At 41.8% G+C, this 15,331-nt stretch overlaps 1 protein-coding gene across 6 annotated transcripts in view; it reads right to left on the reverse strand.

Annotated features, from left to right (window-relative positions):
- Window positions 1-15,331, reverse strand: part of LAMA2 (laminin subunit alpha 2) — a 1,231,414-nt gene that overhangs the window by 1,000,108 nt on the left and 215,975 nt on the right. For all 6 annotated transcript variants that reach the window (XM_075339908.1, XM_075339907.1, XM_075339906.1 and 3 more), the window contains exon 2: window positions 1,982-2,152. In XM_075339908.1, coding sequence (XP_075196023.1) covers window positions 1,982-2,152 — 171 coding nt within the window. The remainder of the gene's footprint in view (window positions 1-1,981; window positions 2,153-15,331) is intronic.

Raw genomic sequence — 15,331 nt, forward strand, 5'->3', positions numbered from 1 at the left:
TTTCCAGGTCTATCTCTTTCCAGGTCTGTCTTTTTCCAGGTCTGTCTCTTTACAGGTCTGTCTCTTTCCAGGTCTGTCTCTTTGCCCATCTGTCTCTTTCCATGGCTGTCACTTTCCCTGTGTGTCTCTTTCCCTGTCTGTCTCTTTCCCTGTCTGTCTCTTTTCCCATCTGTCTCTTTTCCCGTCTGTCTCTTTCCAGCAATGTCTCTTTCCCCGTCTATCTCTTTCCCCGTCTGTCTCTTTCCCCGTCTGTCTCTTTCCCCGTCTGTCTCTTTCCCCGTCTGTTTATTTCCAGGTCTGTCTCTTTCCAGGTCTGTCTCTTTACAGGTCTGTCTCTTTACAGGGCTGTCTTTCCAGGTCTGTCTTTTTGCCCGTCTGTCTCTTTGCCTGTCTGTCTCTTTCCAGGGCTGTCTCTTTCCAGGGCTGTCTCTTTCCAGGGCTTTCTCTTTCCAGGGCTGTCTCTTTCCCTATCTGTCTCTGTCTGTGTCTCTGTCTGTCTTTTTGTGTCTCTCTATCCATCTCTCCACCGACATCATATAACCTCACGCATAAGCTTCAACTAACAGTTTATTTTGTTCCTATAGCAACCACTGACAGTTGCTATTAATAACTTATAGCTCCTACCTCCATTCAGTTTAATGGCGGCAGGATTTTAGAGACTAACTGTAAAGCACGGAGTTACATTTTTCTGTCAAAACAAAGTCTACGACGCTCCCTGGGTCACATGAGGCGTCTCTGCAAAATTTCGTTATTGTAAATCCGACGGTGCGGATTCCTTTAGCGGACATACACACACATACATACACAGTATAGATAGATAGATAGATAGATAGATAGATAGATAGATAGATAGATAGATAGCCTAAAAACAAGAGAGAAACTGGAGGAAGTCGGACAAAATGTAAATTTATTGTAACTTTTATTCCAATCTTCTTGGGTCAAATGGATTGTACTTTTGCATTAGAAATGAAAAATGTGCAGATGAATCAACAATTAACTTTAATCTCCAAAAATGAACACTTAATCCTAATTAATTTGAGGAACTGATAAATTGATGGCGTTTCAAATGAAGTGGAAATTATATCTTCCATGAGGACAATACTGAGAAGTTAATGTGGTTTGAAACACATCCTTCATTAACTCTTGGCATGGGCTTGCGTTGATTCCACACAACAGCTTCACATTTTATTTGTTTATGTAACGCTACGATAACTTCTATGAGTTCAACCACTGAAATACTAAAGACAGGCAAAAAAATAAAAGGTGCAGTTTAAGGGTTTGGGGATTTGGGCATTTATCAATTATTGACAAAGAACATTTTTTTTACTAGTCCCAATGGCGTTTCCTATTTCTCTTGTCTATGTGTGCACATATTTGCAATGTTTTGTTCTCAGCTCAAATGAAGTCACCTTTGAATTGAACCCAAGGTCATAGGTTAATAGTTCTACTGTATTGTAGTGCAATTTTATGACTGCAGTTCATATGTTCCATGCAGTTTTACAACGTGCATAGATTTTCGCAAACCTCATTAAAATGAATGGGAAGTCATGAAAAGGTCCGCAATAAATCTGTAGAGTGTGAATATACGCATAGTCTTCAATCAATTATATCAGTTTCTCCTCTAAACAGTGCTGATCTGTTCTATAAGGTAAACATTCAATAGTGTAATTTACATTAAACTGGAAAACCCCTGGAGACATTATTGAGTAGTGTAATCAGATGTGGTGTAGAGCTTATGAGTGGCGCAATATGTTAGCAAATGCATCAAATTCCACTATACCACACATTGTCCAATATGATTGGAACACTCATTGTACTCATGTAGACAATGTATTTCACATATTGGGTGGTTTACTCAATTTTGGACTATTGTTTACATTTACAGTATGTAAAATGGAAAGAAGTAAAAATGTATCAATAATAATTAGTGTTTTATAAAATACATGATAATAAGACATAAATAATGGAGAGTGGCACTTACAGTTTTTATCCAGGGAGTTCTGATCACAGTTACGGCACTGAGGATGTCTAACAGGCTGCCCATGAACATGTTCTACTAACTTGCAAAACATTTCAGGTCCATTTTCCCCACAGGTGGCATTCGCTGTTATTATGGCGTTAGAGGCAAGATTGAGAACGGCAGGAAACAATCCTGGAAATAAAAAAAAAACAATTTGATTAAAAGGAGTCTTTTCTATTGGGATTACTTACACAAAGAAACTTCCACCAATTTTCTTCCAACATTGCAACTTTACGAAAAAAAAAATCAACTATATTGAAACTCAGCAAGAAATTCCTTGAGGGATACAGTCAATGTGGGTTTTTTAACTAAAATGGCTTAAAACAGAGAATTCTGTTCTCAAAATAGCAATTTAAGCAGCTGTTCTATACTGACAGATTTACTTGGCAATACTGCGCTGCCCACTAAGGATCACTTGAAATTGCTTCTAGAATTGACTATTCAGTTCAGTATAGCTCATTCTACTTTAGCTCTTCTGCACAGTAACATTTGGATTATCCCACATCAATGAGATGAAATGTCTTAAAATATCAATCTTAGGATACCTGTAGACGTCATGGAAAGGATCAAGTGGCAAAAAATGTTACATATTAGTATATATCGTAACATTTTTTGGATCAGCTTATGGCCACCATGCTGCATATAATTGGTGATATATTCAATTTAAGAAATTTCTGGGTAAATATTATCATACTATCTATCTAGTATCTATCTATCTATCTATCTATCTATCAATATCTATCTATCTATCATCTATCTATCTTTTAAATATCTGTCTATCTATCTATCTATGTATCTATCTATCCTCTATCTATCATCTATCTATTTATTTATCTATCTATCTATCCTCTATCTATCATCTATCCATTATATATCTATCTATCAATCTATGTATCTATCTATTCACTTATCTATCCTCTATCTATCATCTATCTTTATATCCATTATATATCTATCTATCCCTCTATCTATCTATACTGCTATCTATCTATCTGTTTATCTATTTATCCTCAATATATTATCTATCTATCTATCCATTATATATCTATCAATCTATCTATCCCTCTATCTATCTATCTATCTATCTGTTTATCTATCTATCTTCTTTATATTATCTATCTATCTATCTCTCTATCTACAGTCATATGAAAATGTTTGGGCACCCCTATTAATGTTAACCTTTTTTCTTTATAACAATTTGGGTTTTTGCAACAGCTATTTCAGTTTCATCTATCTAATAACTGATGGACTCAGTAATATTTCTGGATTGAAATGAGGTTTATTGTACTAACAGAAAATGTGCAATCCACATTTAAACAAAATTTGACCGGTGCAAAAGTATGGGCACCCTTATCAATTTCTTGATTTGAACACTCCTAACTACTTTTTACTGACTTACTAAAGCACTAAATTAGTTGTAACCTCATTGAGTTTTGAACTTCATAGGCAGGTGTATCCAATCATGAGAAAAGGTATTTAAGGTGGCCACTTGCAAGTTGTTCTCCTATTTGAATTTCCTATGAAGAGTGGCATCATGGGCTCCTCAAAACAACTCTCAAATGATCTGAAAACAAAGATTATTCAACATAGTTGTTCAGGGGAAGGATACAAAAAGTTGTCTCAGAGATTAAAACTGTCAGTTTCCACTGTGAGGAACATAGTAAGGAAATGGAAGAACACAGGTACAGTTCTTGTTAAGCCCAGAAGTGGCAAGCCAAGAAAAATATCAGAAAGGCAGAGAAGAAGAATGGTGAGAACAGTTAAGGACAATCCACAGACCACCTCCAAAGACCTGCAGCATCACCTTGCTGCAGATGGTGTCACTGTGCATCGGTCAACAATACAGCGCACGTTGCACAAGGAGAAGCTGTATGGGAGAGTGATGCGAAAGAAGCCGTTTCTGCAAGCACGCCACCAACAGAGTCGCCTGAGGTATGCCAAAGCACATTTGGACAAGCCAGTTACATTTTGGAAGAAGGTCCTGTTGACTGATGAAACAAAGATTGAGTTGTTTGGTAATACAAAAAGACATTATGCATGGAGGCAAAAAACACGGCATTCCAAGAAAAGCACTTACTACCCACAGTAAAATTTGGTGGAGGTTCCATCATGCTTTGGGGCTGTGTGGCCAATGTCGGCACCAGGAATCTTGTTAAGGTTGAGGGTCGCATGGATTCAACTCAGTATCAGCAGATTCTTGACAATAATGTGCAAGAATCAGTGACGAAGTTGAAGTTATGCAGGGGATGGATATTTCAGCAAGACAATGATCCAAAACACCGCTCCAAATCTACTCAGGCATTCATGCAGAGGAACAATTGCAATGTTCTGGAATGGCCATCCCAGTCCCCAGACCTGAATATCATTGAACATCTGTGGGATGATTTGAAGCGTGCTGTCCATGCTCGGCAGCAATCAAACTTAACTGAACTGGAATTGTTTTGTAAACAGGAATGGTCAAATATACCTTCATCCAGGATCCAGGAACTCATTAAAAGCTACAGGAAGCGACTAGAGGCTGTTATTTTTGCAAAAGGAGGATCTACAAAATATTAATGTCACTTTTATGTTGAGGTGCCCATACTTTTGCACCGGTCAAATTTTGTTTAAATGTGGATTGCACATTTTCTGTTAGTACAATAAACCTCATTTCAATCCAGAAATATTACTGAGTCCATCAGTTCTTAGATATATGAAATTGAAATAGCTGTTGCAAAAACCCAAATTGTTATAAAGAAAAAAGGTTAACATTAATAGGGGTGCCCAAATTTTTTCATATGACTGTATACACACACACAAACACACACTCTGTACATAAAGACCAGCCTGTCTCCTTAAGAGATACCTTTGTTGCTATATCGCCCCATGATGTGATGTCACAAAGGTCCTTAAGCAGTCTTATCATCAGATTATAAACACTGGGGCCCCTAGGAAAATGGAGCACTGTGAAATTTTTCATTTTGTTCTCCCTTCTCCCTAATGACAGTGCTACATACCAGCCTGTCTCCTGTTCAGTTCTTGAAGACTCCTGCAATTAAGAGACCTTTGGTCACATGACTGAAGTCACTAAAGGTCCTTAAATAATCTTAACCTCAGAAGTTGAGGTCACTAAAAGAGTGGGGGCCCTAAGAAATTGTGCGGTTTGACTAAAGCGGGCTTTACATGCTACGATATCATTAATGAATTATCGTCGGGGTCACGGTGTTTGTGACACACATCTGGCATCATTAACGAGATCGCAGCGTGTGACACTTATGAGCGACCTTAAACTATCGCAAAAGCGGTCAAAATCGTTTGCCGCGGAGAAGTCGTCCTGAAACAAAAAATCGTTTTCTGCATATTAGCGATGTTGTTCGTCGTTCCTGTGGCACCACACATCGCTATATATGACACTGCAGGAGCGACGAACATCTCCTTACATACCTCCACCGGCAATGCGGAAGGAAGGAGGTGGGCGGAATGTTACGTCCCGCTTATCTCCAGCTCTCCGCTTCTATTGGACGCCTGCCGTGTGATGTCGCTGTGACGCCGCACGAACCGCCCCCTTAAAAAGGAGGCGGTTTGCCGGCCAGAGCGACGACGCAGAGCAGGTATGTGCGTGTGACGCTGCAGTAGCAATAATGTTCGCTACGGCAGCGATCACCATATATCGGCCGTATGACGGGGGCGAGTGCTATCGTGCTCGACATCACCAGCAAATGCTAGCGATGCCGTAGCGTGTAAAGCCCGCTTAACATTAACACCTGCCCTGACTGTATCTAGGGCTTATTTTTGGATTAGAACTTATATTTCAAGAATACTGCAAAAATCTTGTAAAATCATGCTAGAGCTTATTTTTGGGGTAAGTCTTATTTTTAGGGAAACACAGAACTTCTACAAAAGATTAGAGGCATACAAATTTACAGTAGGGTCCATACACTTCTACATGTAGTGCATTACAACTTTATTCAACTAAGGTTATGCATAGTGTATAATGAATAAGAACTTTTCACTCCCTTGCCACATTTTTACTTATGTTGTGAATTGTGTCATACTTCTAAAGCCCACTACACACGCTTCAATATATCTCACAATCCGTCGTTGGGGTCAAGTTGTAAGTGACGCACATCCGGCATCGTTTGTGAGGTATCTGCGTGTGACAGCTACATGCGATCAGGATTGAACGCAAAACCGTTGATCGCAAACACATCGTATCATTCTCTAGAATTGAGCGTTTTGTTGCACGAACCTAGTGAATTGTAACGTGTGACATCCCTCATACGATTTTGTTGTCTGATGCTATGTGCGCAGGTGTGCGCTCTGCACCGCAGCTTAAAAAAGGTCTGCTTCAGAGCGCAGCTGAAAAGCTGAAGCGCCTCACAATGTCTGTCATGCACTAATCTCTGTCAGTCCGTCACTATCTCTGTCCCTCACTCTCTGTCCATGTCAGTCTATCCCCCTTTCTCATATACTCACCAATCCCCGATCCCCGGCGCTGCACGGCATTCACACTGCTCCGGCGGCTTTTACTGTTTTGAAAAAGCCGGCCGCCCATTAAACAATTTCGTATTCCCTGCTATCCCCGCCCACCAGCGCCTATGATTGGTTACAGTGAGACACGCCCCCACTCTGAGTGACAGGTGTCACACTGCACCCAATCACAGCAGCCGGTGGGCGTGTCTATACTGTGTAGTGAAATAAATAATTAAATAATTAAAAAAACGGCGTGCGGTCCCCCCCAATTTTAAAACCAGCCAGATAAAGCCATACGGCTGAAGGCTGGTATTCTCAGGATGGGGAGCTCCACGTTATGGGGAGCCCCCCACCCTAACAATATCAGCCAACAGCCGCCCAGAATTGCCGCATACATTATATGCGACAGTTCTGGGACTGTACCCGGCTCTTCCCGATTTACCCTGGTGCGTTGGCAAATCGGGGTAATAAGGAGTTATTGGCAGCCCATAGCTGCCAATAAGTCCTAGATTAATCATGTCAGGCGTCTATGAGAAACCTTCCATGATTAATCTGTAAGTGACAGTAAATAAACACACACACCCGAAAAAATCCTTTATTAGAAATAAAAACACACACATATACCCTGGTTCACCACTTTAATCAGCCCCAAAAAGCCCTCCATGTCCGGCGTACTCCAGGATGATCCAGCGTCGCTTCCACCGCAGCTGCATGGAGGTGACCGGAGCCGCAGCAGACACAGCCGCTCCGGTCACCTCCACACAGCAAATGAACACAGCCGCGCGATCAGCTGAGCTGTCACTGAGGTTACCCGCGGCCACCGGTGGATGCAGCGGTGGCCGCGGGTAACCTCAGTGACAGCAGCTGATCGCGCGGCTGTGTTCATTTGCTGCATGGAGGTGACCGGAGCGGCTGTGTCTGCTGCGGCTCCGGTCACCTCCATGCAGCTGCGGTGGAAGCGACGCTGGATCATCCTGGATTACGCCGGACATGGAGGGCTTTTTGGGGCAGATTAAAGTGGTGAACCAGGGTATATGTGTGTGTTTTTATTTCTAATAAAGGATTTTTTCTGTTGTGTGTGTTTATTTACTGTAACTTACAGATTAATCATGGAAGGTTTCTCATAGACGCCTGACATGATTAATCTAGGACTTATTGGCAGCTATGGGCTGCCAATAACTCCTTATTACCCCGATTTGCCAACGCACCAGGGTAAATCGGGAAGAGCCGGGTACAGTCCCAGAACTGTCACATATAATGTATGCGGCAATTCTGGGCGGCTGTTGGCTGATATTGTTAGGGTGGGGGGCTCCCCATAACGTGGGGCTCCCCATCCTGAGAATACCAGCCTTCAGCCGTATGGCTTTATCCGGCTGGTTTTAAAAATGGGGGGAACCGCACGCCGTTTTTTTTAATTATTTAATTATTTATTTCACTACACAGTATAGACACGCCCACCGGCTGCTGTGATTGGGTGCAGTGTGACACCTGTCACTCAGAGTGGGGGCGTGTCTCACTGTAACCAATCATAGGCGCTGGTGGGCGGGGAAAGCAGGGAATACGAAATTGTTTAATGGGCGGCCGGCTTTTTCAAAATAGTAAAAGCCGCCGCAGCAGTGTGAATGCCGTGCAGCGCCGGGGATCGGGGATTGGTGAGTATATGAGAGAGGGCTGCTCAATTCAGTTACTCAGGAGTTTAGCGGTCACCGGTGAGTCTTCACTGGTGACCGCTAATCAGGACGCGACACAGACAGAGCCGCAGCATCACAATGAAGTCGGGTGAAGTTCACCCGAGTTCATTCTGACAGTGCGGCTCTGTCTGTGTCTGCTGTCATCTGCCATTCAGCTCTGCTACATGGCTGTCTGTGTCTGCTGTCATCTGCCATTCAGCTCTGCTACATGGCTGTCTGTGTCTGCTGTCATCTGCCATTCACCGCTGCTACATGGCTGTCTGTGTCTGCTGTTAGCGGCCATGTAGCAGAGCTGAATGGCAGATGACATAGTAAAAACACATCCCTACACATTACACACGCTTGGCAAGTCAATAAATAAAAAAAAAAAAAAGGTGCTCAATGCATACGTCACAGAACACATGATCTAAAGGATCGCACACAAAATTGACCAATTTAACATAGACTACTAACGCACGTGTGACAGCAAATGAACGACCAACGTGAAATCTCATAGATCCCGTATGCAACCTGGGCGTGTCACATCGCAAATGCGATTGTACAACTAATTGCAACGTGTAAAGTGGGCTTAAGACAATTGAAAAATAGCGAGAAACATTATTTTTCTAACAATCAGTAAATTACTCACACATTTAGTTCTCTGTCAGTCCAAGGACAATGCTTCCATGCCTCCCCCTCACCCTCCACTTTCGGGCTTCGAGGCAGCATTGATATGTTATGAGTCTTATGAACTATATAGCCAATCATCCTGTTGAATGTGTTTATTGTTATTAAGCATTTCCTAAAGCGGGCTTTACACGGGTCACGGATTTTGTGACGCACATCTGGTCGCTGTAGCGATGCCGTTGCGTGTGACACCTATGAGCGATTTTTCATCGTCGCAAAAACGTTCAAAATCGCTCATCGGCGACATGGGAGTCCATTCTCAAATATCGTTACTGCAGCAGTAACGAAGTTGTTCCTCGTTCCTGTGGCAGCACACATCGCTCCATGTGACACCGCAGGAACGAGGAAGCTCTCCTTACCTGCCTCCCGGCCACAATGCGGAAGGAAGGAGGTGGGCGGGATGTTCGTCCCGCTCATCTCCACCCCTCCGCTTCTATTGGGCGGCGGTTCAGTGACACTACAGTGACGTTACTGTGACGCTGAACAAACCGCCCCCTTAGAAAGGAGGCGGTTCCCCGGTCACAACAACGTCGCAGGGAAGGTAAGTAGTATGACGATTTGCCCGCATCGCACAACAGATGAGGGCGGGTACGCATGATGGCGATATCGGTACCGATATCTCAGTGTGTAAAGCGGCCTGTACTCCTGGCATGCAAATGGAGACCAAATGGGGGGAGCAATAGTGGTTGATGATCAGGGAGTTTAAGCAGTGTGTATTTTTGGTTTAGTATTCTTAAATTTATTTTTCAGACAGATTTTATTTTCACAACTGGGTAAGTTTGGGAATGCATAGAGGTGCATGTGAAAAAGATCTGTGCTAGAGAAATTTTCTTCAATGGAATCTGTCAAAAAGTTTTTGTTTTGTAATCTGAGAGCGGTATGTTATAGGGGCAAAAACCCTAATTGCATTGATGTGTCACTAGTCTGTGTATTGTTGTATCAATAAAATCAGTGTTTAATCAGCAGGAGATTATCACTTGGGGATTAGTTGTCTCCTGCCATGTAGTCCTTCTACTTTGTGTAACCTCGCTGCCACCAATTGAGTAGAAGCTTTCTGCTAATATACAGCATAGTTAGAAAAGTGTCAATCATTAGTGTGTTCTGGGTTATACAGAGCTAAGTATGAAGAGTACTGCTAAATCTGAAGCAGAGAAAACAGTGATATTATCAAAATGATAGTAAGCACCTCAGTAAGTGACATATCGCTGGAATCAGGATCTCTGACCCTACATCCCGCTTCTCTCATATAACATAGCAAAAACCTAGTGACAGATTCTCTTTCAGTCCTTACAGGTTAGGAAGCCATGTCAGTGCTATTGTATATGTACTGCATGTCTATATTTGTCCTATGTATGATTTATGTGGACAGTATGTGCCCTATGTATGTGTGATACTGTATGTGTAAAAAATGTGTGACATAAGAACTATGTCTAATGTTTGTAAGCAGCATTATTCGTATATCCTAGGTTGGAATGTGCCCCAAGACATGGCCAAGGATGTACATATACGTTCTTTGTCGTGAAGGGGAGGATCAGGCTTTCAGAATACCACAAGTGGTTACATCTAAATTGTAAATGAGTTATATATAAAAAAGGAAATGAGGGTGCAAAGCTTCCCAGGCATAAGCCTAAAGGGTGCTTTACACGCTGCAACATCGCTAGCGATTGCTAGCGACGTCGCGAGCGATAGCACCTGCCCCCGTTGTTGGTGCGATATGTGGTGATCGCTGCCGTAGCGAACATTATCGCTACGGCAGCATCACATGCACGTACCTGTTCTGCGACGTCGCTGGAGACACCGAACAATCCCTCCTTCAAAGGGGAGGTGCATTCGGCGTCACAGCGACGTCACAAAACAGCCGACCAATAGAAGGGGAGGGGAGGAGATGAGCGGGACATAACATGCCACCCACCTCCTTCCTTCCTCATTGGAGGTGGAAGCAGGTAAGGAGATGTTCGTCATTCCTGCGGTGTCACACACAGCGATGTGTGATGCCGCAGGAACGACAAACAACCAGTGGCATGCACCCCCAACGATATTATGAAAAGGAGCGACGTGTCAGCGATCAATGATTTTTGACGTTTTTGCGATCGTTGATCGTCGCTCCTTGGTGTCACACGCTGCGATGTCGCTAACGGCGCCGGATGTGCGTCACTAACGACGTGACCCCGATGATATATCGTTAGCGATGTCGCAGCGTGTAAAGCAACCTTAACCTAAATAATAGAAAGAAAAATGGAAGCAACACTTCAAAAATAGTGCAAATTACTGGACTTTAATGTCTCATCTGGTGACATTTTGGTTCATAGTGAAAACCTAAGAAAAGTTTCCATTATGATACGAAACGTCGCCATATGGGCCATTAAAGACCTATGATTTGCCCTATTTTTGATTGTTGCTTCCATTTTTCTTTCTAATGTGCAGATTAATTAGCTTGATTTTTACTAAATTAATACCAGACCTTTTTTCTCTTTACCTGTTTTTTTTTTTTTATAAATATATCTATTTAAAATTATTCCCCATATTTTTTTAGATTTATCTATTTTCCATTAATATTGCTAAAAGTACATAATTTAGTACATCTAGACTATTTATCTAACACTTGCAATGGTTCATAAAATTGATGTAGTCCGTGTCAATGGAGTGATAGACATCAAGCAATTATATGGAATGTTTTAGATACTACAGAATAGATTTGGGTCAGGAATAATATTTTATATTTTGCAGCCTGTCATGGTATGTACTGTATGAGTAGATTGATATTGTTCTAGACAATTAAGGTTGCAGCTTGCTGTGATAATAAATGCTATTATCTACTTACAGAGCTTTTCAATTGTCATAATTCCATGCCTGTTGTGTATTTATTCTTGAAGCTCTATGACACTTAGGACTTTCTGCTAATGTTAAAGCACAGTGTGACCATACGCATTATGAGTGAGGTAATGTAAGTATAATATGACAAAAGATAATGTGCACGGTTCATATGGTTCACCTAATGAAGGAGTAAATACAATGCTAAACTCATGCTTAATATCTGCTAAGTAGTTATGAGATTTGTGAAGGAAAATTACAGGAAAGCTAAGTGACATTCTAAGGGGTACTTTGCACACTACGACATCGCAGCTGTGGGGTCAAATCGAAAGTGACACACTTCCGGCGTCGCTGTCGACATCGGAGTATGTGAATCGTTTTTACTACGATTAACGAGCGCAAAAGTGTCGAAATTGTATGATCAGTGTAGTGTCAGGCATTTCCATAATGTCGCTGCAGCGACAGGTACGATGTTGTTCCTCGTTCCTGCGGCAGCACACATCGCTGTGTATGAAGCAGTAGGAGCGAGGAACATCTCCTTACCTGCGTCCCGGCTGCAATGAGGAAGGAAGTATGTGGGCGGGATGTTACGTCCCGCTCATCTCCACCCCTCTGCTTCTATTGGCCGCCTGCCGTGTGACGTCTCTGTGACGCCGCACGACCCGCCCCCTTAGGAAGGAGGCGGTTCGCCAGCCAGAGCGACTATTCACTAATTAAATGTTTAAAATAAAGTTATTTTTCCCCATCATCATTTATTATTACATGTTTATTGCACTTATATATTATTAAGAGAACATGGGAAACGATTTCTTCACAACTTGTTGATTTATCCCACTCAAATGAAAGAAAGCTATACAGTCTTTATTTGATATGTTCAGATTCTAATCATTTATAATTCTTATTATCTTTAATTATCATAATCTTACGCTCAGCTCCCTCTAGCCTCTATACTGTATGGGCTCTACACTGTACAATTCCCTCTGGACTCCATACAATATGGCCTCTACACTGTACAGCTCTTGCCGACCTGTACACTGTATGGGCTCTACATTGTACAGCTCTCTCTAGGATCTGTATTGCACAGGCCCCATGTCCTCTACACTGCACAGATCCCTTTATCCTATACACAGGCTCTACAGTGATTGTACAGCTTTGTCTGACCTCTTGACTGTTCGGGCTCTACACTGTACAGCTCCCCCCAACTTCTACTCTGTATTGGCTCTACACTGTTGGCTAATGGCTGCTTTTGGTGAGGTTTTTTTTTTTTTACTTCTTTTCTCTTTTTGTCCTTTACAGTCAACCTCTACATTATATGAACTTTACGCTATACAACTCCCCTATGAACAATGCACTGTACTGGCTCTACACTGTACAGCTTCCTTTGGCCTCTACACTGTACGGGCTCTACACAGCACAGCTCAGTCTGGCCTCTACATTGTCTTGTCTCTACACTGTATGGGCTCTACACTGTGCAGCTCCCTCCAGCCTCTATACTGTACAGGGTCTATACTACACAGCCACCGCCGGACGCCACAGGGTATGAGCTCTACACTGTACTGCTCTCTTCAACCTTTACACTGCACTGTGTGCAATGTCATCTTCATGGATCTTCACTCTGTGCCACATGTTGCGGCAAGATATGTATTGACAGAAGCCTGGTCAATGCCTTAACCCCTTAGTGACGGAGCTAATTTTCACCTTAATGACCGGACCAAATTTTGCAATTCTGACCAGTGTCACTTCATGAGGTTATAGCTCTGGAACGCTTCAATAGATCCCGGTGATTCTGAGATTGTTTTTTCGTCACATATTGGACTTCATGTTAGTACCAAATTTAGGACAATATTTTTTGCATTTATTTATGAAAAAAATAGAATTTTGGCAAAAATGTTGAAAATGTAGCAATTTTCAACTTTTGAATTTTTATACCGTTAAACCAGAGAGTTCTGTGACACAAAATAGTTAATAAATAACATTTCCCACTTGTCTACTTTACATACGCACAATTTTGTAAACAAAATTTTTTTTTGTTAGGAAGTTAGAGGGGTTCAAAGTTTATCAGCGATTTCTCATTTTTACAGCAAAATTCACAAAACCATTTTTTAGTGTCTTTGATAGGCCTAGATGACAGAAAATACCCAAAAGTGACACCATTCTAAAAACTGCACCCCCCAAAGTACTCAAAACCACATCCAAGAAGTTTATTAACCCTTCAGGTGCTTCACATGAAAAAAATCAATGTGGAATGAAAAAAAGCAAAAATTAAATTTTACCTAAAAATGTTGCTCTAACCCAAATTTATTCACTTTTAGAAGAAATAACACAACAAAATGGACCCCAAAACTTGTTACCCACTTTCTTGTGAATGCACTGATACCCTACATGTGGTCAGAAACCTCTGTTTGGACAAATGCGAAGGCTCGGAAGGAGCAATATTTGAATTTTGGAAAGCAAATTTGGCGGAAATAGATTGCGGGCACCATGTTGCATTTACCGGTCCGCTAAGGTACCTAAACAGAAGAAACCCCTCACAAATGACACCATTTGGGAAACTAGACCCCTCAAGGCTTCTATCTAGGGGTATAGTGAGCATTTTGGACACACAGGTACTTCACAGATTTTGTTAACGTTACATTGTCACATTGAAAATTTTAATAATTTTCTCAAAAATGTTGCTTTAGCATCAATTTTCTCACTTTTTCAAGAGGTAATTCCAAAAATTTGACCTCAAGGTTTGTTACCCCCTTTTTCATGAGCGCGGTGATACCTCACATGTGGTCTGAAACCTTTGTTTGGACAAATGGGAGGGCTTGAAACGGAAGGAACAATATTTGGATTTTAGAAAGGAAATTTGGCTGAAAATGATTGCGGGAACCATGTCGCATTTGGAGGTCCCCTAAGGTACCTAAACAGCAGAAACCCCGCACAAGGGACCCCATTTTGGAAACTAGGCCCCTCAAGGAATTTATCTAGATGTTTGGTGAGTACCCTGAACCCCAAGATGCTTCACAGAATTTTATAACGTTGAGCCATGAAAATAAAAAAATAAAATTTTACCACAAAATTGTTATTTCAACCAGGTAGCTTTTTTTTTCACAAGGGTAACAGGAAAAAAATCACCATGACATTTATTGTGCAATTTCTCCAGCGTTTGGCGATACCTTATATGTGGTGGAAATCAACTGTTTGGGCACATGGCGGGGCTCAGGAGGGAAGGAGTGCCATTTGACTGCAAAATTGTCTGGAATCAATAGCGGACGCCATGTTGCATTAGGAGAGCCCCTGAGGTGTCTATACAGTGAAGCTCCCCAACATGTGGCCCCATTTTGGAAAATAGACCCCTGAAGGAATTTATCTAGATGTTTGGTGAGTACCCTGAACCCTCAGGTGCTTCACAGAAGTTTATAATGTTGAGCTGTGAAAATAAAAAAATACATTTTTACCACAAAATTGTTACTTCAACCAGGTAGCTTTCTTTTTTACAAGTGTAGAAGGAAAAAAATCAGCATAAAATTTATTGTGCAATTTCTCCTGAGTATGCTGATACCTTATCTGTGGTGGAAATCAACTGTTTGGGTGCACAGCATGACTCGCAAGGGAAGGAGCACCATTTGACTGCACAATTGGCTGGAATAATTAGCGGACGCAATGTTGCATTTGGAAAGCCCCTAAGGTGCCTAAACAGTAGAGG

Source organism: Anomaloglossus baeobatrachus, chromosome 3 (genome assembly GCF_048569485.1).
Source record: "Anomaloglossus baeobatrachus isolate aAnoBae1 chromosome 3, aAnoBae1.hap1, whole genome shotgun sequence".
Classification (NCBI taxonomy): Eukaryota; Metazoa; Chordata; class Amphibia; order Anura; family Aromobatidae; genus Anomaloglossus; species Anomaloglossus baeobatrachus.